Genomic DNA, 27,362 nt, shown 5'->3' on the forward strand with positions numbered 1-27,362 from the left:
AGGCTGGTATTTGATTCCTCTTATCAAAGATCTGATCTTTATTTTAATGCTGGGAAATGGTGCATCAGCACTGTCTTGTGCAGTGTGTTACATGGGTTAATTACATAGTGCACTAAAGACCTTATTATGTATGATGACTTTCAATTTACTTGCTTTTCTCTTGATTTTGCCTTATGAGTACATGGAAGATGTTTATTGGTACTATCCCTTTCCCCCAGTGTAACACTTAACCCTGCAATTTCTGATTCAAGTGCTAAGAATACCAGAGCCCTAACCTGTTATCTTAGGGAAAATTTCAGTGGTCTTCAAAACACTCTTGCTGCTCCTCACTGTAATTCTGCAACCTGTTCCCGTTAAGTGCTCAGCAAATACACAGCATTATACAAATCAGGTGGGAGGAACACGTCTTTGTATAACAGCCTACTTCTAATAAATGCAAGCCTTTCTTAATGAAGCCTGACAGATGTTTACAGAAAGCATTTCACATTGATATTTAACTAAAACCCTTTGGCAGAGATTTTAATAAGAGGTCATCAAAATACCCAAGCAATTTCTCTCACTACCTGACATATGGGTATGGTCAATTACATTTACCACTGCGCTGTCTCGTTACTCAGCTTCATAAAGTATCATTAACAGTCACGATTCCCTCTTTCTGTTCTATCTTTAATTGGACTCATTAACTGCATATCTCCCCCTAAATTACCAAGCTTAACCTGTGATTTCCATTCTGATCTCAAAATGTTCCAGAAGGTTTTAGACCATAGAGTTTGGGTTTATACTATCAAAAAGGAATGAGAACGCTTTTGGAGCAAAGGAAGTAACAACTTTACTTTTTCTGAGAAAAGCAATTAACACCACAGAACTGCAGAAGTACCTTTGAGAAACGACAGAACACATTCTAAGTAAATATTTCAAACACAAGAGGTCCCAAAGCAATTGTTTGGATATAGATGTTCTACATTCAAGGCTATTCACCAAATAGGATTTTGAATCCTGCTACAATGTAATGCTTGTTCTTTCTCCTGTCACCACTGCATCTGATCAATTCCATTGGAAAACAGAAGAAATAAATGGCATGTTACGTGAGCCTGAAGTGAAAAGATGCTTCCCTGGTACTGTATAAGATGAACAGTGTGACTTGTGGAGGGCCTTCTTGCAAGCACTTCAAGTAGCACTTCCTACAGCCACTGTACAACAGCAGTGTGCTCCAACACCACAATAAACAAGGGGGTCAAGAGCAGAAAAATACTCATCATCCCGCTGGTTTTTACATGTAGAATTTTACACAGGCCAGAATTACTCCCAACCAAGGGCTACCAGCACAGAAGAAAAGGCTCAATACTTGTCAGAAGAAAAGGGCATTTAGAAGAAAATGAAGGTTTTTTGATAGAAAATCATTCCTCTATTTAAAATGTTTTCCTAAATGAAAACAGCAATCACAAATTTCGGTTGCCTATCATCTTCGGAATGCTAATCATTATGATAACTGTGCTGGTAAAGGAAAGGAATTATTTAAAAACTGTTATTTTCTGTTTATATTTTTAATCGCAGCTACACAGCTGAATGTGCTCAAGGAAGCAAAACGGCATGGATCACTGGAACTGCAAGGAAACAATCTAAGGGTTCACTAAGTGGAAGCTGCTTCTAACTTAGAAGCCAAGGTTTTAAATCAGGACAGCATTTGGTCTCCAGTTGGTAAAGATGGTAGACCTGTTGGGCAAAGGTAATTATCAAGGACTTAATTCAGGACTCTCACAGCACACAATGCAGGAGACTTCCCCACTGCAATGGTTTGAAACAGTAAGACACCATTTACAGCCACGAGACAAAAATTAGCCAGTACTGCAATTTTACAAATATTAATAAAAATATTAGAGGCTTTTAGCCTCTCTGATGAGAACCCCTCACTCCTCTTCCTTCAGAGTCCTGTTCCAAACATCTGAAGAGCCATACAAATCAGCGCCTGGCCAATGTAATGTCAGGAAAGGAAAGAAATGTTCTTGCTCTCCCTCAGATCTGTGCTTCATTCAGAAATGAAGTTTAAACAAGACTGGAAACAAACTTCTGAGATTGCTGTCATGCTCTTTTAAAACTGAAGACATCCCAAAGGAGGAGGAGTTACAAGGAGTTAGGGCAGCACTCATTTTAGCACTCACAATGCTGCCCTATGAGGAAAGGCCACCACAGGGGCACAGCACAAATGAGAGAATAGCAAAGCATTAACAAACAGAGTCTGGAAACCTCAGTTGAATGAAATCAGCTTCCATTAGGCAACAAGTCATCCAAATCAATTCATATCTTCTTTACCACTTACACCCTAACTATCACAGAAAATTACACTGCATAGAGAAGTAAAAGGAGATTTTGAGCATAGCACTTTCCAAAGTGATGCACTGCCAATATATTAACATATCGCAACACCTTACTACAGGACTCCAGCTCCCCTCAAAACCAAGCAAACTCTCGGATGCCTAATTGAACTTAATGAAATAGTAATGAAAAAAAACCAAAAAAACAACAAAATAATATAAAGACCATATACAAAGTATGTATATTTCTCCATCGCTTCTTTTAACTGCACTGCAAAACACTCAGCAGCCATGTACTCCTAACACTGCATTAGTATAGTGCCTAGCTTCTATTTGCAAGGGGAACTATCTGCAGAGATTACAGCTGAAAGCTGACATGGACAGCTGCTGTGGCTCAGCTAATGTCAGGCAACACACAAATGTAGTGAGGCTCAATCTTGAGCAAGGTAGAGTTTCAGAATCTAAGAGATCAAGGTTTAATCACACGCTATGATATCCCACTGATACAGAATTTTATTCCAAGGATATATAGTGAAATGCACGTGAATATTTCAGACCTTGGATTCACACACGCCCCCTGAAACTTTGCCACAATTCCAGTTAGCATCATATAAAAAATTAAAATAGAAATCCAAGAGCAAAACATAGGAGTAACATTAACACTGGTAATACACTCCCTAATGAAGCAGCATAAAGACCAAGACCAAATGCAGGAAAAACTTCTCTAATTTTCAGAATTCTCTCTGAACAGCAAAGAAGGAGCTCTGGATGCAGTTTGTGGGGCACAATGTAAGCTCCAGGATACCTTTACTTAATTTGCACTTCTTACCTAGCTCCATACCTACGTGCAAATTAAACTGTAACACAAACTCAAACAATTCTTTTACAAAAAGCTGTTTTTAAAAAGCAAAAGTAACTGATGAGTTCATTCTGAAGAAAGATGGGATACTCATTTCATTGGAAAACAAGAAATCCCTGAGTGTGCCTCTGTGCGAAAGAGAAGCTGTCAGACACAACAGATGAAGCGATAGCATGCTGTTTACCACAGTATCTTGGTGGATATTACCATGAGGGTCCTTTTCTGTTTGAAACACATCCAGGACTACACAGGATGGTAGGTACATAACAGTATCATGGTGAACAATGTAAAGTATGTTTCGTTGTTCTTTTTTAAATACATGTAAGTTGCCATAAAAGCTATTCTCCCACACCCCTAAGAATTTCAGGTGGCTTTTATTGTTTTGTTTTTGGTATTGACAGAGGGAGCATTTTCATCTTTCTACTCCAGGAGCTGAAGCTGAACACTTCTGAAGGAGCCATGACACACTGAAGCAGGGTCCTGACTGCACTAGGAGGAGCGTGCAGCTTGTTCCCCTAGGACTCTCCCTGCCACTCAGCTCTACGGCACACTTCCTCACCAACTTGTTTAACCCACAGCAAAGTGGCAGTCCCTGCCAGCAGCTATCAAGAATGACTGACAGGGCAGAATACAGCAGTAACACAGCAGCTAAACCTGCAGTATCAACTGAAGAGAGAAAAACTGGCTGCTGAAGAGAAGCGACTCAAGCTCACTGCAGCAGTCTGTAATGAGAAAATATTGCAGAGTGAGTTCTGGAAAGCTTATAGGATAGACTTAACATTTTAATAGGCTATTCTGCATGTCCAACCTTAGTATATAAGCACCACTTTAAGCTTTAGTATAACTTCTGATTGCCCTCACATGTCTGAGCAAAATGACAGCATGCTATATGCTCAAGGACAGTTATTGTTGCCTGTCAACAACAGAATTCCCATGTGGAAAGCTTTTTGGCTTTTCAGAAATAAAAACAACAGAATATATACTTGGTACTTTTATGCAATAAACATATATAGAGAGATTTGTTCCATTAACAGATTAAGGCTCAGCATAACTGGATAATTTTGCCATGTCTTCAGACAAATCCTTCTCATCCTCTGTTAACTGTCTATCATTAAATAAACCAAATGCTTTGCAAGCCAGTGTGACATACACACTGAAGAAATACACTTTGGGGCAATTACAGCATTTTCAACTACTTAGCTAGATCAACATAGAAATTCCAAAGTCAACAATGGATCTCACTGGATGTACATGCATAGAATCAGAAAATCATCAAGGTTAGAAAAGACCACTGAGATCATCCAGTCCAGAAATCAACCCACAACCACCATGCCCACTCACTGATATTCAGTGCCATATCTACTACAAATTGCTTGAGAACCTCCAGGGACAGCGATGCCACCATATCCCTGGGCAGCCTGTTCCACCACTCCTCCTGAAAAGACGTCTTTCCTAGTATCCATCCAACCCAAACCTGCTTTGGCACAACTTGAGGCCATTCCCTCTCATCCTATTGCTATTTACATGGGAGAAGAAGCCATCCCCCACAAGACTTGTGTTCCAGACCTTTCCCAGCATTGCTACCCTTCTCTGGACACACTCCATGTCCTCAATATCCTTCTTGCAGTGAGGGAATGCACATATATGACTGAAATAAAAAAGGACTACACCTATTTAGGAAAAAAATTTGTTCCACCAACTTTGCAGTGGTAATCCAAGCACATTACAACAGGTCTAATCCAAAATTAAAAAAAAGTCCCAATGACAAATTCCTGGGATTTCTGCACTGGAACCACATGTGGATTGTGTAGCCATCAACCTTACAGAGTAAAGAAGAAGAAATGGGATGCAGACAGAGAGATTAAAGAGTGTTAAAGGAACCCCTAGAAATAAGATGACTCAGACTGATCTTCCTGTCAATTTCATTAACAGAATTTAGAGAAGCAATAAAAATTACTGTTAATAGATTACTGATTTCACCTACCAGATTTGAAGCCACTCTAAATGCCCAATGCAGTCATAAAGGAACAAGTCTAACATTTCTTTGTTTTCCATAAACAGTTGCCAAATTTTCTGCTGCAGTTTTCTACCTACCTGCATATTCACTAGGCAATTTTAATCACATACAGCTGTTCATGAAATTTTAATAGTGTTTTTCCCACTGAAACATTAATATTTCCTAGTTAACAGTCCCATATTATAAATCATTTTGTGAAACACGGCCAATTAAAGAACAAAGTTTGTGCAGAAGTTTTTGCTAAGTGACTGATGATCACAGAAAACATGGAACAGTAACTATCCTCTCCAAAAGAAGTCATTTGAGTGCCTGAACTGAACACAGCAGAAGGGAACAATTGGTATATACAGCATGTACAGAACAGGGATTAGGGCATAAGGATTTCTCAATTACAAGGTTTTTTTTTTTAATGAAAATTCCTTTTGTAATAGATGATGTACTATTTCAATCTTAGCAACTGGACTTCGCGTTTACTTTGTGATCCCATAGTTACATCCAGAACATCACCACGATCACCATATGTGGTCCCTTTCTTAAGGGGGACTAAGACTCACTCCCAGGCTTTTAAACATTTGCACCTTCTCTGCTTTATATTAATTATTTGCTAAGACATGACTGAAAAGAGTCTTTAAAACAAAAGTAGATGAAGAAGAGAATCAAAGGTACTGCTTATTTAAATTTCATCAGTTAAATTCTTGATGTTTGCAATAGTCCTGCCTTGTCATCTACCAGGACAGCATTGCGATGCTTTCTCCATTCCCAAGACCGAGCCATATATGGTTGAGGGGATATCATATTTTATTTAAGCACACTGCAGAAGGACATTAAATCTTATAGGTCAGATTCTCCATGGTGCTTATATAAAACTGGGGCTGCAGGAAGAACAAACACCCCACTGCCATGTAGCAGTGTCCCCGTGTCCACCTGAAGAAAGTTGCCTTGGCCTTGCTATGGTGGGATTTGTCTCCAGGACACAACTCACAAATTCTCCACCATTTTTAAGTAGATTTGGGTCTCACACTGAGATAAGGCCACATTGTACGCCTGAGAGCACCTCACACAAACTTCCTGTCTGTCATTCAGAAGCCCACCTGAGCCACTGAAACACCACCAACACAAACAGGTAATACTGAGGAGGCACCTATACCAGCTTCTTTTTTATCTGGGAATATCGTTCAACAAAAAACTGCTGGGACCTTGGAATAAAATGTTTTGAGTTGCTTTTGTTTTTTTTTTTTTGGTTTGTTTGTTTGTTTTGTTTTTGTTTTTGTCTAGCAACTCCCTTTCAGGCTTCTCCTGGGCCCTTGATTTAGCCTAGCTGCTCTGTGACTCCCACACAGCAGGCTCAGTTCAGCTATGCATGGCTATCGGGGCTCAAACAGAGAGCAGAAGTGGAGCAGACAAGCAAGGTAATTCAATTCAGGAAGATAATTCACTTTTGGTATTAGCCATTCCCCTGCCACCCAAATGATACACTGGCAATAAATACCCAGCCTTTTTCTAATGGACGGAGAGTGCTATGCTTATTATCTTCATTCTTCACTCCTGATGAGCTGTAGAAATGTATGTGCCTGATTCTAAGCATATTGGTGTTGAGGTAAAGAGGGTCTGCCTCTACAGAAGCAACTGCACTACCAGTGCCACAAAAGAGGAAGGAGAACAGGACATGGCACTTGCTACCCAGCGCAGCTCTCTCTGAAGTGCAATTTAAGTTTGTGGGTTTTTTTTCCTGCTGCTGCCGTTGGTTACCTGAAGCTCAACCTCCACATGAAGAAAGCCTCACTTCCATTCCCCTATTTCTACTTTGCATCTTTTCAGGGCATACAGATGTGATAAACACAAAACGGCTTCCTTCTTATAGTGCCTTCAGATACAAAAAGAAGCAAATTCCACGTAACCAAGGATTTTAACAGTGAAGCACACCTTTCATCACTCCTGTAAGCTACTTTTCAGAACAGATACTTCTTTGAAGTATTGCCTGTCCCTGTCCACAAAGAAGAAAGTAACATCTTCAGCTATGAAGCTATCTGGGCTCTTTCTTGACAGACAGGATGTGATACAGAAGATTATGAGATTCTATATGTAAGGTGGTTCTTGGCTCTGCAAGTTTTCCATTCACCTCTTTAGTTGAAAATAAGCATGAAAATATGCACATGCAGAGTTGCACAACAGTCTATTCCTCCTTCACTGAAGGGTTGTCAGTACTTCTGTGCAACCTGGTCTAGAAAGCCTGCTTTGGCAGGGGGGGGTTGGACTCGATGATCTCTAGAGGTCCCTTCAAATCCTTACAATTCTGTGATTCTGTGATCAGATTATAGAAGTCAAAGAACTCACCCTTCCTTTTACAAGAGATAATGTACACTGACTCACATCTGGGAAGTGACTGGGCTCACTCATTTCTAAACATGACTGGCTTCCACTAAATTTCCTTCACAGCTCATAATCATTTGTGTGAGATCCTATTGGTGATGGATACAACTGTCTATCTCCGACTCTGTTCTTCACTGCTAGTGATCTACAGGTCAGGCAAGTTGTGAAAGCATTTATGGTATAAAGTGCCAGGAATGGGAGGTGGATCTGAAAAGGATTTTATTAATTTATAGTCCACAGATTTTATTCAATTCACAGGACCCAAACTTCACCTTCTACCTCTTCTTGTTCTGTCTATGATAGGATGCCAAGCATGAAAGCAGTCATCTCACTTGCATGCTCTCCACAGCTCCCTAGAAAGTTGGGCTCCATCTTTCCCACCACACAGGCTGAGCAAACTGTACATCTCTTGAGCTCTTTTGGATTACTAACATGATGTTGTTGATGTCATCTCTGCTGCGATCAACCCTGTAGCACAATGCTGAGATTGTTCCCCCTGACTCTGATTCACAGTACATTTGTTCCAGTAGGCTTGAAAAGGATGGGATGAGGCAACCTAGGTTTTCCTGCTCAGTAGGTTTTTGCTCCAATCTAATTAAAAACATTCAGTAATTCACTGGAATTCCTTGCAAACTACATACATTCCATGCTTTACAATAAACTCTGAAAGCAAACTGACTGATATTTTTCAAATTAGCTCTCTAGATGGGGAGGATTCCTCAGGAATTTCTATACAATAATATATGACAGCTGTTTGCTGAACCAGAAAAGTCAAGCTTCTTTTGAAACAACTTGTTTTTGTTGTTATTGTTAATGGCTTTATTTTCTTGTCTAAAAGCTAACAAGGAAAACCACTCTCAGTTCTCTGACATGCACAGAAGTGACAGGACAGCTCACTGGAAACAGTCAGCTTTGGTCACCTTGGTTTGAAACTGGGTCAGTGATGCCAGCTTCTGGGTATACCAAAGGAATATGCAATTAATTTGGGGGATTCAGAAGCTGAGGGCATGAACATCCTCTCCTTGCAGGCAGAACTCAAGTAATCCAGCTTTTGTGTTTAAAGAGCCGGCAGTTGTGTCGTAACTAAGGGGTGCTTATATACGGTTTTTGAAACAGGCCTCCTTTTCTGGGAAATGCATCAGGGGATCTTTAGAACCACTCAAGCCAAGCCCCACAATGTCATATCAGCTTAATTCAAAGGCAAGTGACTACTGGGAGATGGCCACCACCACAAGCGTGAGAGAGTATGTACTGGCAGGAAAGTCCTTGCAGCTCCCAATAGTGTAAGCAACCGTGGAGACAGTCAGAGGGAAAGACCATGCAGACTTAACAAATTGTGCTCCATCCCTGGCACCGAGAACAGACCTTACCCTTCCCAGCAGTCTCCTAGTCCTTAGTGCCTCATGAAATACCTGTCCTCATCTCCAAAAGCAGAGTGCACTTAAGTTGTACCAATGGAAACAAATTCCCTCAGGGTTGTAACAACCAATTAAGCGATGGAAAGCAATTACTTCTATGTCCATACAAATGAAACTCCTGCAACACAATTAACTATTCCTTATCATCTACAGCTGAATTTCTGAAAAGCACATGCTGCACAATCTCTCCTCCCCTAGTTTTTTTACAAATTTAATCAGTTTGTTTTAGCTAATGCAGTGGAACCTACCTATACTAAAGAAATAATATATGACTGCAAATTACCTGAATATTTTCAAATTCTTTTTCCATTTAAAATATAATTTAATTTGAGATTTTGTGGTATTCATTTCTATTAATAAATTATCATTTTGTCTTTATAAATGATGAGCCAGTGTGTCATGTAATTTTTTCTTCTAAATAGACCAAGACTTTGATCTAATGCAAGCCCTTGCTGGGAGTAGAGAGACTTGCTGTCTAATTTAGTTACGAAAAATATTCAATTAAATTTAGGAGTTTAATTCATTTAGTTATGAAAATTAAATGAGCTCAATAAGGTACATTTGATTTGCCTCAGGAAAAAAAAAGGGGAGGAGGGAAGAATCTCTGAAAGGGGAAATAAGGAGGGGAAAAAAAAACCTAACTTCTACTTCTCAAATTGAAAGGTGTGTAACATGAAGAGCCTGCATGCATTTTAGTGTGGCTATATGAAACATATCCACAATGAGTTTATTTACAGTTTCTGTCCAGAAACCACACAGATAAATGGCACTAACACTCTAGTTGTCTCCTGGGTAACAAAAATACCAATAGGTCACATTTGAGTCCACCTCAGTCAGCGACAGATCTGACTCCCCACACTGAAAAGGAATCAGTAATACACAATCTTTCTCCATCTCCCTTTGGAGAAAGAGGGAGCAAAGGAAATTATTTTGCAGAAATAGAACAGAGCCATTTGGATCCCTGTGAGAGAAACCCCCTTCTAGTTTTGCAGCAGTCACTTACCATTTTTGCAGATAGGACAGCACTGATCAGGCTCATATACTGGATCCACGCACTCGGTCTGGGGACAAGCTGACACAGTGCACAGCACTTCACCATTGGCTTCACAGCGACACTTCTCACATGGAGAAACCTGAAACACAAATCCACTCATCTTTTAATTCTTTCACTCCTTCTTTCCTTTGTCTCTTATCCCTCCCCCTTTAAAACAAATGCTTTTTATGGCCTGAATAATGCAGAGGGCAAGGCTGGGCTCATGCAGAATTACAGTTCTGCAGCAGAACGAGTTGCAGGTTCTGCTCTGAACCTGTGCCCCAAATGGAACTGCCAAAGGGATCCTGGGAACAACTCCTTAGATTTCAACACAAATAAAGTAAAAACATTGCTACTGCATTTTTAGTGAAACTCCGAATTCAATTAAAATTGTTTAATTTTATTAAATGTTCAAAAAAATTTTTTTCACAAAAAAATACATTAAAAAATAAAGGATAATTTTTGTTAAATGAAATGCAAAACTTCTTTTAATGGAAACCTTTATTGCATTTTTTCCAGGTTTGAACCTTTTGGTGGCAAGAAGCTGCATTTCACTGAATGCAACTTCACTGAAAATTCTCATTGTGAAGTCAGGAAAAACATCCTTTGAATCCAAGTACTTCCCAGAGGTTAACTGCTACTCTTCGTAATATTTAAAACTTTCCAGAAAAAGAAATTGCAATTCAAAGAAAGGGGTGAAGGCAAAAAAAGAAAAAAGAAATGGGGCATCTTTTTCTACCTACTAAAATGTAACCAGTTTCGAAGAATTCTGTAGAATAGAAGAGTCAGGAGATAACTACTTAAATGACCTACTTCAATTAAATTAATTTCTAAAGGAATGGAATCAAGGCTCCCTTTAGGAAAGATATGGACTTTAATATGTCTGCATTCATTAGATGTATAATTCCAGCTGTTCTCTTCATTGCTCCCCACAAGGTGCTGCACATGGCATCTCAAATGTCCTTGTACTTCTAGAGGAGCTGGAGGCAGAGGGAAGGAAGGGTGCCAAAGAAGAAATGTTATATGTTAAATCACATCGCTATTCTCAAGAAAACCCACACTGCTATCTGTGCTCAGAGTGCAGAATGAAAATCTGGCTGCATGTTAATAACAGTGATCCTCTAAATCCGTAATCTGTGCACATTCCAGGTTTACTTAAGGTCAACAGTCTGATGAGGCTGGTTTTGCTTAGAGTTTTTCCCATCCCAGATTTCAGCTGATGAGGAACAACCATCATCTGCATTTATCCATCATGAGCAGAGCAACCTCAAAGCTAAAAAAAATACTCTTTGTTATGAAGAATCATGCAGGCCTCTAACTTGCAGATCCTCTGGTATCTTCTCCCTGTTTCTGAAGCAGCCTATCACACTTTTTTCCTCAAGTCCACTCTTGGCTTGCATGTCCTGTTCACATCTTTCTCACTGCCTGAGTTCAAATACATTGATGCTTGCACAGCATCATCTCCAGCTAAATGCTCATCCATGCTTTGCCACTTCTCTTCCCACCTGCCAGGACTGTCATTTCTTTATGCACTCATGTATCTTTTAACACCATCCCCTCTACTTAGAATGCCTAAATAGGGTATCTTGCTGTGTTGCTTTCTGCTTTTATTGCTATTATTTATTTCAGTCTTCCTCTTCTAGCTAGTTGCTTCCAGATTTCCCTTTGCTTTGCACTCCACTCAGGACAGCAATACATCATGCATTTATAAAATGCTACATGGAGGCTGACAGCCCACTACTGCAGACTTTTATTGCGGGCTTTGGGACAGAAACTCTGTCTAGTAATCGTTCAAAAACTGCCACATTCACTTGCAGAGTTGGAGTGTCAGCAGGTGAGATTTCTAGTCTAGTGTTCAGAGTCAGCTGTTTCAGGCAGTCACTTGAATTCCATGTGGAAGTTTGAATGTAAGCAAAACTGAGCCCCTCGCTATCTGCAAGTCATTAGTAAGAGTCTTCCCTCTGGATCTAGGTGCAGAAAAAATGCTCACTAAATTATGAAAATAAAATATTAGAAATCCTACTTGATCAGTGCTACTAGAACTCAGTTCCAAGGATCAGGCTCAACAAGGCACATCTATAGCTTTCAATAGGCTTCAACATTTTTTGCTATTATTTGAAAAAAGTGCAACTTTGCTAATCACCATAAGTCAGTGAAGCCTGTAACTACAATAGATAATTCCCTCTCCCATAATTTCACTTTGTAGCCATGCTGTTTTGTACTTAAAAGGATGTAAAAATATCTACTGATATCTACTGATATTCAGGAAACAATGACAAAATATACAAACAATAATAAAGATGTTATTCCTGAAGTTGTTCATCTGTAATAATTAAATACATTCTAAATAAATAGGTTATTTACTAAAATTATGCATAAGTCTATGCATAAGATTCAAACCATTAAGAAAAGCATTGATACTACTGCAAAATGACAAACAAAACTGATCAAATCTTTGTCTAGTAATGATAATTTGGAATGGTGCCCTTTCCTCTTATACTATGTGTTCAGTCAAGGGCTACATCTTTCATGAACCAAGTACACTACTGCTCATGTTACACTGAAGTCATGAACTCCTGTGTGACAATGATGGGTCATGTCAGTAGAATGCAGAATGCATATAGAAGTGCAGAATGGCTTGGGCTCAAAGGGACCTCAAAGCCCACCAGCCCCAACTCCCTGCCGTGGGCAGGACTGCCCCCCACCAGCTCAGGATGCACAAGGTCCCATCCAGCCTGGCCTTGATCACCTCCAGGGAAGAGGTACCATAGCTACTCTGGACAGCTGTGCCACCACCTCACCACCCTCATTTGGAAGAATTTCTTTCCAACATCTTATCTAAACCCACTCTTTTGTAATTGAAAACCGTTGCCCCTATTCTTGCCACTGCGTGCTCTGGTAAAAAGTCTTTCTCCATCTTTACATTGCACATCTTTAGTACGCACAGCCAACTGCCAGGCTCAGTGGGCCACTTCTGATAAGCAGAACTGGTGCTGTGGGATGAACTGACTTTTCCCTTACTGGGTGAGATAAACACTCCTCTGATTTCTCCGTGAAGTCTAATGTACGAACAGCAGATCATGAATCCCTGTCACTCTTTAGTCCAAAAGTCCCACCTTCCACTTACCCAGGAACATTCCATTGGAACACAACAGCAAAGCCATCAGCCATGCATAGTATTATCCAACTCCAGGTATGTGTCATACCCAGAGATTTTTTGTTTGACACAGCTGCTTTCCCCCACTTCAATGATGATTTTTATACCTCAGAGTGCTCTTGCACTGTTCACTGAGTAAACACATGCTATACATGCAAGCTCAGCCCACCTTGGTGAGAAAAGGCCTCCTTGGCCCCTCCTTGGCATCAAGGAGTTTCTGTGTATGTTTGTGCTCACAAACCTCTTTTAAGCATGTAAGTGAACCACAGTAGCTGCTAAAACGGTATTAGTGTCAACCTTTATCTGCTCATCCTTGGAGTAAATGGTAGAGCACTGCTTTTAAATATTATCATGATGTAGCAGGAATTGTAGAAAAACAATTTCTTATCTTAATGGAAGCTAAATACTTGGAGACATAATCATCATTAGAGAGAGAGACAATAAGACAGTGTATTACAAATGAAGTTAAATAAATCAGAATGAATAGACATTTTTGGTCCTTCATTTCCTTTCCTTTACTCCTGTAACATAACATTTGCTGCAGCAGTCTCTAATGACAGCCAAAGCAATGAACATCCTACCTGTTCATCTGGGAAACCACCAGTCACACAGAACTCACAGTTAGCATATTTGACATAACTAGGCTGGACTGGAGATGACATGACCTAGTAATCTCTCTCTGAAGACTAACAATGCCATGTCTCTCTGGTCTGCAGATGAAGTTACTAACTACACAGCAGCAGTAGCTCTGCCTATGCAAAAACTGCATAAAGACAACAAGAAGCACAGAAGTCTGCAGTATTCACCAGACAGCTGTAAAGCCTGTAGAAAATGAAGTACAGATGGCAAAAATAAAAACTTCTTTAGAGTTGTTTACAGGGAAGTTTATGAGCAGATGCACAAATGTTTTGCTATGAAGTTGCAGATGTAGGAAAAAAACGCAAACACGTAATTGTGCGAACAGGTAGATTTCCCACTAGTGGGGTATGAAGAAAACTGAAGGCTAGTAAGGGTAGTGGGTTTATCCAGCAACTTGTAACTTAAATTGCCATAATTAAGAAGTGAAAAGTCATTTACACTCATTAAAGTTCTGATACAAAGTAGGCTGAGCTTTGTCTTTTCCCGTTTCACATGCCAAATAAAATATTACAGATTATACGTAATCCACATTTGCTCCTTGAGTATTGAAAACATCTAAGCTTTTTAAAAAATAATAATAATCCCAAACTGTTTTGCTATTCTGCTGGAATTTGAATAAGTATTTTCTTTCACTCACACAGCTTAGGAGAACATAAACAGAATTAGGCTGACAAGAATTAAATGTACCAGCCTTACTTTCATTTCTCTGTCACTTCACAGTATGAAGGTCTAGGGAGCTGCTTTGGCAGGGGGATTGGACTTCATGATCTCTAGATGTCCCTTTAAACCCCTACAATTCTGTGATTCTGTGTCAAAGATGTTTCAAAATTCATTTAGGTTTGCTGACTTCCAGATTTCTAGGGTATTAACCCACCCAGCCCTCCCCCAAACAACAACAACAACAAACAAAGAAAAAAAATAAAACATAATTTGTGATGGTGGCAAAGACATTCAAAAAGAACTCACAAAACAACAACTTCCAAAAACATACGTCTCTTCCATACAATCATACACTTCTGGAGATAATTTATGGTCCCTGTAAGGCTATTAGTTTGTATGTCAGCCTGCATATCTAAATGTTATTGTAAGACTGAAAAACATCTCGTGGAGTACGCACTCAGCAAATCCTAGCTCCAGTGCTGAATTTTATTCTAACTGCATTTCACCACCAGTGCTGAGATTTTTGCTCCAATTTCACTTGTACAGATCCTGCAACGAATCCTCTGCCATACAGCATCATGATACCCGCAGGAGAGCAGAATGGTGCTGATCAAAACAGCTTCAGGAAACTTCATCCTTCTGATTTTGTATTGATATTTCTTTTCTTTTTTTTTTTTTTTTGCAAAGCAGAAAAACACAAATGTACACACACACAGAGCTCGTGGGTTTGACTGTCAATCAAAGAAGAAATGCATCAAATCTCCATTCCCTGGCAAACTCAGAGTCTGAGTTAGCACTGGCTCTTTTCAGGGAGATGTTTTGCTGTGTCAAATTATATACAAATCTTATATAAGCAGACTCCTAAACCTGCATGTATATATACACATATGTACATAAATATTTGTGTAGGTAACTTCACCTAAAAGTTGTCACATTTTTCTTCCTTCAGTGAAGTCTCATGAGTGGCAATAAACAGAAGACAAAGGTGAAGACAGAATAAAATCAGACTTCTAACCCTGTATAATTCCTTCCCTGACCTTTATCAGGAGAAAGCTCTTATAAATACCAGAAATGTCTGTTAGACACTCAGCTTTTAACTTATAAAAACAGCCTTTGTACATAATGATTTGCATTTGCAGTTGTTTCCACCGAGCAGCAATCTGACCACGTCTGTGGTTTCCTTTGCCAGGCATCGCAGCTGATTGCAGTGGCATGGGCAGATGATTGTGTTTACAGTTTTGTGCTTGTATTATAGGAACCAGCGTGGGAGTCCAACTAAAAAGCAATGTCCTCACGTGTCAAAATGAAGCAATTGCAAACCTACTGCCAAACTGGGCAGTGCTGGTAAATTTCCTCGCACGCCTGGAGCAGGCACCCACTCTCCCTCCTTTCCAAAGCAGTAAGGGAAATGCTATTTTGTTGCAGGAAGGTATCAGTTCAACTACTTAAAGGCTGAACAGGGTTAAAAAGGAATTCGGAAGTCAAAGCCTGTACTAATATTTTTGTACATGCCACTCCATGCATTCCTTTTTTTACCAAGGCTGCTACCCACACTCAAGTACAACAGAAGTCCTTAGTTTTTACTCTCAACATGCATTGAACAAAGGACTTCAGATTTGCTTTGCAGCCATTAACAAGGCACCACCATATACAGAGAAAAGCAACTCGTTAGAAGTTGGGCTAAGAGTGAGGAGAAGCCTTTCAAACCTCCATGTGGAGACCTGCACAGAGCACGTGCAAAAGCATCACTGCTCTGGCCACCCTTTAGAATTAACTGCTAGAAAATAAGGACTCTTACAACCTGTCTCTGAAGTCTCACCAACGAGCCCCTGCTACAGCAATCTTCCTCTTAAAGTAGAACCACTGCCCCAGTGCTGAATGCCATCTTTGAGAGGATGCAATGTTTTCTGCCATGCTGTGAAAATAACCAGTGCTCTGCATGTGAAATGTGGAGACATTATAAATAGAAATAAGCTTCTAAGAACACACCAATACCACAGAGAGCAGAGGGGGCAACTTATTTACATCCTTCACAAATGCAGTTTCTTTACCTTTACCTTACAAGAGGCTCAAGCTGACAGGGTTCCAAAGAGCCTCAAGCCAAAGCCCTGTGCTCCCACAGAAGCGCTGATCCAGACCTGCACCTTCAGCCATTCCCAAGCAAGTCCTTACAGCCTGCCTGCAGAGCTCAGCCACTACAACATGTGAAAAGGGCAATGTAAGCAACCAGGAAAACTCCAAAACTTTTCAGTGCACTGCAACAAACAAGATGCATTTTTAACGATAATAACCTTGGACAACAATGTTTAAGAGACTCTGCTCTGAAAAGCTTTTTCTAAACACAGCTTTTCAAGTCCTTTGTTTTAGCATCATTGTAAGCCAGACTGTAACCCCTGCTCTCATTAAAAGGCAGGCCCATCCTTGTTCTCTGAAAGTATTACACAACCTTTTCAGCTCAGATTAAGCAGCATATAAAAAGGGGAAGAGCTACAGAAAAGGTATCTTCGCTGTCTGATTGCTGGGAGTCAGCCCACAACCCCTGCCTGGTCCCTGCACAGCACAAGTGTCAGAGTGAATGGTAAAATAAAAGAACAAACACGGTGCTGGAAATCCTCCTCAAATCCACGCTGCTGCCAAGCAGCATCCTTTCAAGTCGCATTTTTTACTGTAAATACCAAAAGAATTAATACAGACCAGCCCCTTCGTTTAAAAATGTTTCAGCATCGCAGCACAAGAAAGGTCATGTTTGAGGGGAATATTTCTCAGCACCACAGAAGCAGCGTTAAGGCAGAAATGAAAAGGGGAGGGGGAGACTCAAAGCACCATGTGTGGCCCCAACTGATCGAGGCCCCACGAAACGCCATTCTGCTCAGCCCTTACCATAAACTCCTCGAGGCTCTGGTAGGTCTTCCCCCGAAACTCGCAGTAGTTCTTCCTCTCCTTGCACTGCGGGCAGCACTGCGTGGTGTCCACATGCACGCACCGAGGGTGGAGCCTGGGGCACTCGGGCTGCATGCACAGCGGGCCCTCCTCTGTGCACAGGCAGGGGCAGGCTGAGGGGCCCGGCGCAAACTTCTCCCCAATGGCGTAGACGAAGCCACTTTCATCCACGCAGCCCTTCCCACGGTAGTCCGGGTAAGCGTACTCCTCCAGGGGCTCCGGGGTAGCGCTGGCCACTGCCGTCGGCAGCAACGAGGCCTCAGCTGGACGAGGCGCCTCGACCGCCATGTCCTGTTGCTCTTGGAGAGGCATGCTGGCGGGCTTGCCACCTGTCCCCTGGCTGCTCCAAGCCTGCTTCTGCTTGGTCCACGACTCTTTGGTGGAGTAGTTCCTGCTGCCTTTGCTCTTCCAGTCCCTGCTGCCCTCCTCCCTCCCGCCGCGGCCAATCTCGCCCACTTTCCCTGCTCCAGCCTGGCTGTCCCTCGTCGACGTGTGGTCCCTTTTCTCCTGGCTGGCCTTGATCTCCTGCTTGTCCTGTGCCCTGGCCAGCTTCTGCAGGGGGATGGTGGAGCTACAGAGGGCAACCATGAGGCAGCAGGTTACCAGGAGAGAGCTGGACAGAGCTCCAATTGCCATTGCAGTAGAGCTGGGCATCACCTACTGCATCCCACAGGGGACACTGCACTCACATCGGAGGGAAGTGCGCGGCGGATCCGCAGCCCCTAGGATGAGAGCGATTAGAAGAACACTTCAGCCCGGCCACCTCTCCCCCATCCCGACGCAACGACACCTCGAGCACCGAGCAGAGCACAGCCTGCTGCTGCATCCATCCCTCCTCTTCCTCCTCCTCCCCCGCTCCGGAGCGGACCTCTTCCCGGGCCGCAGACGCCGACCCCCGTCCCGGGGTCACGGTCCAACCCCCCAACTCTAACGTCAGCCCCGGTGCTGAGTGACGGCGCAGCCCGGCATGGAGCAGCGCGGAGCCGGCTGCGTCCCGCTCATCTGCGTGCTAGGTGTTTTTTTTCGCGAGCTTCTCACTCAGCCTCAAGTGTCGGTTTGTTCAGCTGGTTTTTAAATACCTACCATCGCATCGAAGCGCCCCGAGCCCAACTACGTCCGTCCCGAACTCCCCGAACGGGCACGCAGCATCCCTTCCTCCGCGTGTTTTAAAGGCACAGCGGAGCCCGCAGGAGTTCCCGCAGCACCGACAGCGCTCCCGCCTCAATCCCTCCACAGCGCACCGCGCATCGCACCCCGAACGCGCACACACATATACGTACACTGCTCCGGCATCGGCGAGCCGAGACGCTCCAGCTCCCGGCGCAGCCCCACCTCCGAGGTACGGCTCCTCAAAGCCATTTAAAAGCCGCCCCACCGCCCGCCTCCCCGGCCCTCACCGGCGGCCCGGCCCGGCGGGGGCGGCGGCACCACCGCGGGGCACCGCTCCCGCTCCTCCCGCAGCCCCGAACTTTCCGGCGGGGCCCGGCCCTACCTGCGCGGAGCCGGGCTCAGCCCCGCCGGCGGCTCGGGGCTGCCGTGGCGGGGCTGCGGGATGCCCGCCCGCCGAGGCCGACGCACCGCCGGCACCGCCGGCCCCGCCGCCCCCGGGGGCGGGCTCCGCCGCGGCCCCCGCTCCCTCACATGGCGGAGGGAAGCGCAGGTATTCAGAGTGGTGGGACAGAAACGCAGAAGAAAAGCCCGAGCGAGGTCTTTAAGTGTGGTGCTTTCCATCTACAACTGAGCAGGCGTTGGGAGCCCAAGAAGGTTACTTAGACTTGTATACTGCCAACCTGCATTAGATGCTATCCCAATATATTATGCTGTGCGTTTTGCCTTGCAGATGTCCCTGTGTAGTCCCAGTTGTGCTAGCCCCAGCGTTGCAGTGTACCTTTAGCAGCCTGTTGGGTCGCATTGCCCAGAGCACTTCAAAGTTCTAGGCTAGGTAAAGTTTTCGGAAGTGTCCTCAATAAAATGGTAGCACTGCAGTGTGGGTGCTCACGAGGGCAATGGAGATTGGCTGAATATTAATGTTTCAGTGCTAAGTACCTTCCCGAGTGCCTGATACTTCTGAAAACCCAGGCACTTACACGCCTCCAGGGCAGGATGCAGGTGCAGCTCTTTTGGCTGCTGGGTTTTCACAGTACATCCCTGAGCCTGGCTTGGCTTAGGGAATTATCTGTTAACACCGTCTCTCATGATGAGCCATATAAGGGTTTCATTTTCTAAAACTTTAAAATTAAATGTTGGATTTGTTGGAAATGTTGGATGAAAAGCAGCCAAATGGTTACACAAGTAAAATGAAACTGCAGATGTCACACAGATTCCAGGCTACATCTTGTAGAGCTAAGCTAGGCCTTTCTCATTATTTGACTTGAAGGCATACTTCTTGATGATTAAAAGTTAATCTCTAGTTACCTGTAGATAAAGAAGTGAATCTATGTATGCATCATGTAGATCAGGTAGGGCTGGAGGGTCAAGATACCACAATGTACAAGGGGAGATGAAGCCTCAGAGCTTCTGTAGCAACAAACTTGCTGATCTGAGCCTTCTTGGCAAAGCTGGAGGTAAACAGCCTCATTTCTTTAACTGAAGGAATTCTCATTGGACTTACGCTTCTGTGCATTCAGATTCATAGGTATATCGAGTGATGGATGGTACCTGACGCTAGAACCCTTCCTGACTACTTCATTAATGTCGTAGAGTAAAGCTGTAGAATACTGTAATCCAAATGGTATGCTAGCAGATATGGAGGAAATGTTAGGTGTTTTCTTCAGTGTGTATTCTGAACTAGAAGTGAGAAACATGAGAATCTTATTTCAGATCCACTTTCTCTGATGTGAATTTGAAACTTCTGGTGTAACATAGAAAGCCCTGCAGACTGAAGCCCTTCTGTTTATTCACAGAATAGATATTCTATAAAAAACATAAGTCCAGATTTCCCCATTCTGCTCTCCCACTAGCAAGGACCAACTGCATCTCTGGATGAGAACTGAATTCTAGATCTCCCTTCAAGACACTTTCTGCTTTGCTGGGTCTTGTCTACCTGGGAACTTTGCACTAGGCTAAATTTGACTCATGATGTGTGCACTTCTTTTAGAACAGCCAGTGGTAATTTAGTTTAATTCAGCTAGGAACCAGTTGGAGTTAAAACAAAGGCTTCAGCAGCTGAAAGGGAAATGGTGTTGGCAGGGAATGATTCAAGTTAAACTAGTGTGATGGACAACTTCATTAGACCTGGCTTGAGAGAGTGACATTCATGCTGGAGATGTATACAGTACGTGAGGTGCAGCCTTACCAGTCCTGAGTGTAGAGGGAGAATGACCTCCCTGGTCGTGCTGACTGTATTATTTCTGATACAAGCCAGGATGCTGTTGGCCTTCTTGGCCACCTGGGCACACTGCTGGTTCATGTTCAGCTGGTTGTTGACCAGCACTCCCAGACCCTTTTCCACCGTGCAGCTTGCCAGCCACTCTGCCCCAAGCCTGTAGCATTTCCTGGGGCTGTTGTGACCAAAGTGCAGGACCGGGCACTTGGTCTTGTTGAAACTTGTAGCTGGCCTCAGCCCAGTTATCCAGCCTATCTAGATCACTCTGAAGGGTTTACCTACCCTCAAGTTGATTGACACTTCCTCCAAACTTGGTGCCATCTGCAAACTTCCTGAGAATTTTCCTCAGTGTCTCCTGTCTTCAGTGAGAAGACGGGGATAGAAAAGAAGAAGCACCTCTGTGAGCCTGTGGAGTTTCTGTATTCAGAAAACCCCATGCAACGTTGAGGTTGGCTTTGGTGACGTGGTTATTTGTGAGTACAAGATGTGCTCAGTGTGAGTTGTGCAGCAGGAGGTGTATGCTCTGTGTGTACCACTTCTGATTTTATGGGGCAGAAAACATTCCCAAAGAGCAACTCTTCCAGCTCTGTGTACCACTGGATCTGCTGCCTGGGGAAACAGACAAGCATTCCTCTTTATTTTACTTTATTTTATTATTCCCCCTGAAAGGAAGAGCGTTGTTATATGAAAGGTATTTTTTATTGTGGTGCTAAAGTGGTAGTTGTTCAGGCAGGTTCACATCACAGCCTTAGAAAGGCAGCAATTTGTGGAATAGTATTAGTCCAGTCATTTGAAATAAGGCCCCCAAATAGCAGTCAGACTGGAAACTAAAGGAGACAAAGCCAAGGTACATATCACTCCAACATTTCATGTATATTTGAGAGGCTGAATTATAAATAAGCAGTTTAAACAGTGCTTTATAAAAGAAAAAAAAAAAGAAAGAAAAAGCAAGCTTCCATAACTATTTTTAACTAGGTTAGCTTTCATCTTTTCATTTTTATTTCTTCTATTTTCTTCATTCCAGCTGTCAAAGGCTACTGAGCGCACAGTGCTCCAGTTCTTCCTTTCTTCCCTGCTCTGATGTCTCCAGCTGACTGGTAAGTAGTTATTGAAGAAATATTACACAAACTGTACTTACAATTGTCTGTCTTCATTAATGGTTTTTAAATTATTCACTTTATCACTGATAGTGATCTGTTGCAACATTTTTTCTTCTGCTTAACATGCAAGAATACAAAAGTTAAAAATCCCTTTGTCATTTAGAGTTCAGGCTCTTCCATACAAGCACTTTCCTTACACTTTTGTAAATCACATTTTTGCAGGCTTGGAAATGCATATTTTTTTCTTATTATTTTTACTTCAATTAGAAAAAAAATCTCCATAGTCCAGAAGGAGCTGTAAGCTTTAGAAGTCATAAGTTTATGAAACATCTTTTAAAGATGAATTTTGCTGCTACTGAAATGTTCTAAAAAAATATGCCTTTAGCTTATGATTGGTCTTTAGTAAATTAAGCACACCTTAAGTAAAATAGAAATAAAATACCTGCATCCTTAATTAAAAGTATTCATAAAGAGACTCATTCCAAAATGCAGGAATGAAGACTGGTTTTGTTTAAAGCAATGCTCACCTCAAGTAATATATCGGGAAGAGAAAAACTCTCTTTCTATGGTGAGAAATCATCTGCCCCCTTAATCTCTGAGGAAACTAGTGCATATATTCCAACTCAGCAAAAGTTCCCTTTGTGGACATTAATGCCCATTAAAGAGAAAGGGAAATATATGCTACCTTTTCTTGGACACACAGTCACAGAACAGTTGGAAGGGACCTCACAGCTCACCCAGCCCCAACCTCCTGCTGTGGGCTGCCCCCCACCAGCTCATGCTGCCCAGTGCCCCGTCCAACCTGGCCTTGAGCACCTCCAGGGATGGGGCGTCCTGTGTACAAGTATGTATAAAATGTATACAAGTTCTACCACTTTAAATCATTTTCTATTTTTATGTGCTTGTTACAGAACTGTACTTGAAGTTTTCACAATGTAAACTTCAGAGATGGATAACTACCGTCTTAGTTGCCATTGTTAAATAATAATTGTGCAGTGAAACCTTTGGAGAGAGAAGGAGAAACACTGTTCAGTACTTGTGTAGATGGGCTCATTCTGAGAATAAATAATCCAAGTGCAATATTTTGTGCTCATAATTATGGGACATGAGGACAATTTTAAATGGATTTTGATGCACCTATTTTCACCACAATTTTAGTAGCCCAAGGGAAATAGGATTTTAATCATGTTCACAATCTTATTAGACATTTGTGCCTTTTTGCTTGAAAAGAGGTAACAAAGCATGTTTACCTGTATGTGATCATGCACAGAATAGCACTACATATTTAAATGCACCATCTTTTTCATATACATATACTTCATAGAGTGCCTTGGTCTTCCCTTTTTCAAACCCAAGGAATGCAGCACTAAAGTTTTTAGTTTTTGCACTGTCATTGTGTTAGAAAACTGAACAAAGTATTTCCAAAGCTTGTGTTTATCTCTTTTCAGATGGAAAATAGATTTCAGCTGAAAATACAGATTGGTGTTAATGTTTTCCTATACTATTTATAACTACCTTCTTGTTTTATTTAAGTTGCTCTATATACATTTGTTTTTACAGTAAGTTTCTTCAATAAAAGAACTGACTATCACAAGTTTTAAGATGATAAGGAAAAATAAAGGCTGTTGTTGTACAAACTGATTTAGCACTGTAAGTCTAACCAATGTTAAGTAATATTTTTAACTTTCCTTTCAAACTTCTTGAGCAGAAATAGTACTATCAAGAATTTGTTGTTCTTCAAATAGGTTAGCTTAAGATTGTTGTGGTTTAACCCAGCAGGTGGCTCAACATCACAGTTATTTGCTCACTTTTTAGAACGATGGATATGTATGCTTGTATCTGAACTAGGTATTTTAAAGAGATTTTTCTCATTCAAATACTCATGTTGACATTATTTGTGTACAGTAAGGCTACCTGATGTATAGCTGCAATTATAACATTGTCTCCAAACACATGTCCTTAAAAATAATCAGTGTACTACATAGCTTGTGTCATAAAACATGCTTAGTATTACAATGGAAGATTTTATTCTTTTTTTCCTTTTTTTTTTGTTTATTGAGTAAATAAATATTGCAAACTCAAATATTAAAAAATTAAGGGATTTGTAGCCATGTGTGAAAAAGCCTGCATTTCTCTCCATAGTTTATAAAGTTAGACTATAACCTCCAGACAGTGGATCCTGTAATATAATGGTTTTCAGACTCAGAGAGCTACTGTGTCTCTTGGGTAAAAATCTCCAAAACCCACTGAACATATACTCCTACATATAGAAGCTTTAGAGAGATAATTCCAAAAATGTATCTTCAAACTTTTCCTACTGTTTGCCCTCCCTTTCTTTTCTTTTTTCTTTTTTTCTTTTTTTCTTTTTTTCTTTTTTTCTTTTTTTGTTACCTTGCCGTTTGTAGCAAATGAAGTTTTTGCAATGACACATAGTATGTATAAATGCAGGCACATCTTGCCCTCTCTACTTTTGAACCTGTTGGCCAGGTTCAACCAGGCTTGGCAAAGAAACTGAATCCTTGAAGCTTCACAAAAATAGATGGCTTGGTAGAGAACAGCAGCATTGTACTGGCTGTCCCTGAAGATGTGCTGTGACCTTGTCCCTTACTGCACACCAGCAGCTCTGGATGAGACAGCACCTATGCTGATACTTATTTTCCAGTTGACACAATCAGAGTTTACACACTCATGAACATCAGAGCTCACTGATTTAAAGGCATCAAACTATAAAAAAAGGCTGCTAATTCTGGTGTTCAAACCCTCTGATTTCCTGTCATTACACTTCTGTACACTGTTACAGAATTATTCCTTAACAGTCCTTCTGATAAAATACTGGGTTGTCAATGGATTATTTTGTTTTTAATTTCTTAAATTAAAGGCCTTTAAATTAATTCATATATGTTTCATGGTTTAAAAAACTGGAGAAATTACAATTTCTGGCATATTGAAAGTTTCATGAATTGCACATTCCCAAGTGTTCTGTCTTTAGATCTAATTACTAGAGATGATTACATTCAGGAAGTTCTGCAATCACAGAGGGTGGTGATACAGTTTTCTGTCTGCCTTTAATGAAAAAAGTTATATAGCCCAGAAATTATGATTTAGACTATGAGCTGTCAGAGCTGAGCAAAAAAACCAAACCAAACCAAAACAACAAAAAAACCAAACCAAACCAAAACAAAACAAAACAACCATGAGTATGCAGTCTTTGAGTTAATACTTGATTTGTGAAACAGACAGATGGAAGAACTATTTTTAATTTTGGTTACTTATAGGGTCTATAGACCCCAAGTAAACTGGGACTCCAACATGTAGTCACAACACGTTGCACAAAAATGTAATGAATTAATGAGTATGCCTAGAACTGAGCATCCTCTAGTGACTGGGAAAGAACGGAAGGGAGAGCAGCAGTGAGTGCCCTGAAGTTTTACAGTGAGGGGTCAGCAACTGAGCTGAGAATATAACTGAAAGCTCCTGCTTCCCTCCTCTTTCAGTATTTCATTTGCTAGTCTACATTGCCTTTGTTCCCCAGTAAGATAATGAGACTATAGCTGAATAGCTGGTATAGTAGATTCCTTTTATTGGTACAAAAACCAGTGTTCATTCATGCATAAACTTTGCACTTTGCTTAGTTGACATTGCCATGTATGATGTCATTAGCTACAGTAAGCAAGGTGCTAATGGTACCAGGCTGAACATGAAAGAAATAGATGCGTTATGCAATTTTGATAATAAATGCAAGTTGGTCATGCTGGTTTACTATATCCTTTTTGGAAGAAGATAACAGGGAACAATGCAATTTATATGGTTATCCATGCCTGAGAGCTGTTTCAGATAGGGCTTAGTAAATAAATGACTTTTTTGTATTAGGTTCCTACAAGATAAATAAAGGAGACACCTTAGCTGCTGACAAAATCTTCCCTGTAATGCTGGTGACCAGTAGATCAGGGATTGAATATTCCATGTAGAACTACAAGATCACTCCCTCCCCTGTCTGAGCATATTTAACCCCATGGTTCTACCTTCCCATTAAAATACCCTAAGCACTGTCCTACCAGTGATTAATTTGTTTCTGTTTGATACAACACATTTTCCTGGAGAAGGAACTAACACCATATTTGAATCAGAACACCTGTAGCAGGAAGAACTAATCAAACCACATCTCATGCTACCCTACAGCTCAATTCAGGACTTAGAAACAGATAGGATTTAAACCATGTGTTCTTCCAATAGCTCTGTCAAATCTAACCCTAGCCAGAAATTCCATAAAAATAAGTTTTCACATGAACTAGACTTGTGCTCTATGACTTCAGTCCCTACTTCTGCGAGTCTATTTAACATTTTCAGAATGACTATTGTAAACCAAGAACTGCCCAAAGCTCTAGCTAAAAAAAAAAAAAAAGTAAAAATTTGAGTCTTGCTCCAGGGGTAAAATGGTTGTTGAAGACTTTTAAGAATATTAAACTAGATCAGCCATGAATTGGTTTGGCTGAGCCAACCAGTCCTAACATGGTTATCCTCCCAGGTCATTAAACTCATACCTTCAAAAGTTTTCAAAATATAATCTTCCTTTCCCCATTAGTAAAATTAAATGAGGTTTTAGCAAAATCCCTGACTCCTCAAGCAGATTCAGATTGCTGAACAAGTGCGGCAATTTCACAAAGAGCTGTACCTCAGAATCTGCCTAAGAACAGCAACAGAAGAGGAAAAGAATGGGCAGATCAATTCATCTGGTGGCTGTAAGACTCAGGAAGCCTTTCCACAGTCCTCTCTAGCCAAGTATGTAACTATGATAGCAGGGAGCCAGTTTGTCAAAGGACCTCAGCCTACTGGGCACCAAACTGCTCTGAAAAACAACAGCAGTTAGTGTCACAGCAGAAACATGAACATCCAGGACTCTGGAATAATTAGGCCTTGCCATACCCTAAAAACACTGTCCAGTCCTTTTCCTTGGTTCCTAGCCACAGTTCTGCCCCCATCACTATTTTCTGCAAAATAGCAATCAGCCTAGAAAGCCATCTAGGTGCTGACATTTGAAATGAGCTTTTTTTCTGCTAGCTGTTTGATTTCTGAAACTTAAGCAATTAGAGTTCTTTTTCCTTGTGTCTTTTTTTTTTGTCTTTATTACAAGACTGCACTTAAATACCTTTTTCATGACAGATTCAGGAACAGACCTTTATTTGCACATACACAATTTTCATGGATTATTGGGATGAATTCTAGAACTTTCATACAATGAAATTGGTTTTATTTCACATTGCTAACTTCTACATAAGAATGATTCAAAGAATTGGGAACCAGTTATTCCCTAGAGCTAAAGCTACCATAGCATTCATTCTTTTATGGCTGATATCCTGTTGGGGTTTCATTTTCCCCTGTATATGCTGGATATCAATCAATTCAAATTGCTTTTTTTTTTTTTAATTAAGGAGACTAACAATTTATATGAGTTGTAGCCACAGTGTTAGATGTCTTACTTTCACTCCATCAAACACTAGCTGGGGCCTTTAGAGAGAACCTCACATGCAACCT

At 41.3% G+C, this 27,362-nt stretch overlaps 2 protein-coding genes across 2 annotated transcripts in view; one reads left to right on the forward strand and one right to left on the reverse strand.

The window, feature by feature from the left end:
* VWC2 (von Willebrand factor C domain containing 2) overlaps positions 1 to 18,059 on the reverse strand; it is a 51,772-nt gene extending 33,713 nt beyond the window's left edge. The window contains exons 1-2 of the mRNA XM_065752365.1: positions 17,346 to 18,059; positions 9,980 to 10,109 (exon numbers count right to left, since the gene is read on the reverse strand). Coding sequence (XP_065608437.1) covers positions 9,980 to 10,109; positions 17,346 to 18,059 — 844 coding nt within the window. The remainder of the gene's footprint in view (positions 1 to 9,979; positions 10,110 to 17,345) is intronic.
* DDC (dopa decarboxylase) overlaps positions 1 to 27,362 on the forward strand; it is a 512,652-nt gene that overhangs the window by 280,327 nt on the left and 204,963 nt on the right. The window lies entirely within an intron of this gene.

This window comes from Cyrtonyx montezumae, unplaced genomic scaffold (genome assembly GCF_038088225.1).
Source record: "Cyrtonyx montezumae isolate F1298 unplaced genomic scaffold, pur_monq_1.0 scaffold_8, whole genome shotgun sequence".
NCBI classification, from domain to species: domain Eukaryota; kingdom Metazoa; phylum Chordata; class Aves; order Galliformes; family Odontophoridae; genus Cyrtonyx; species Cyrtonyx montezumae.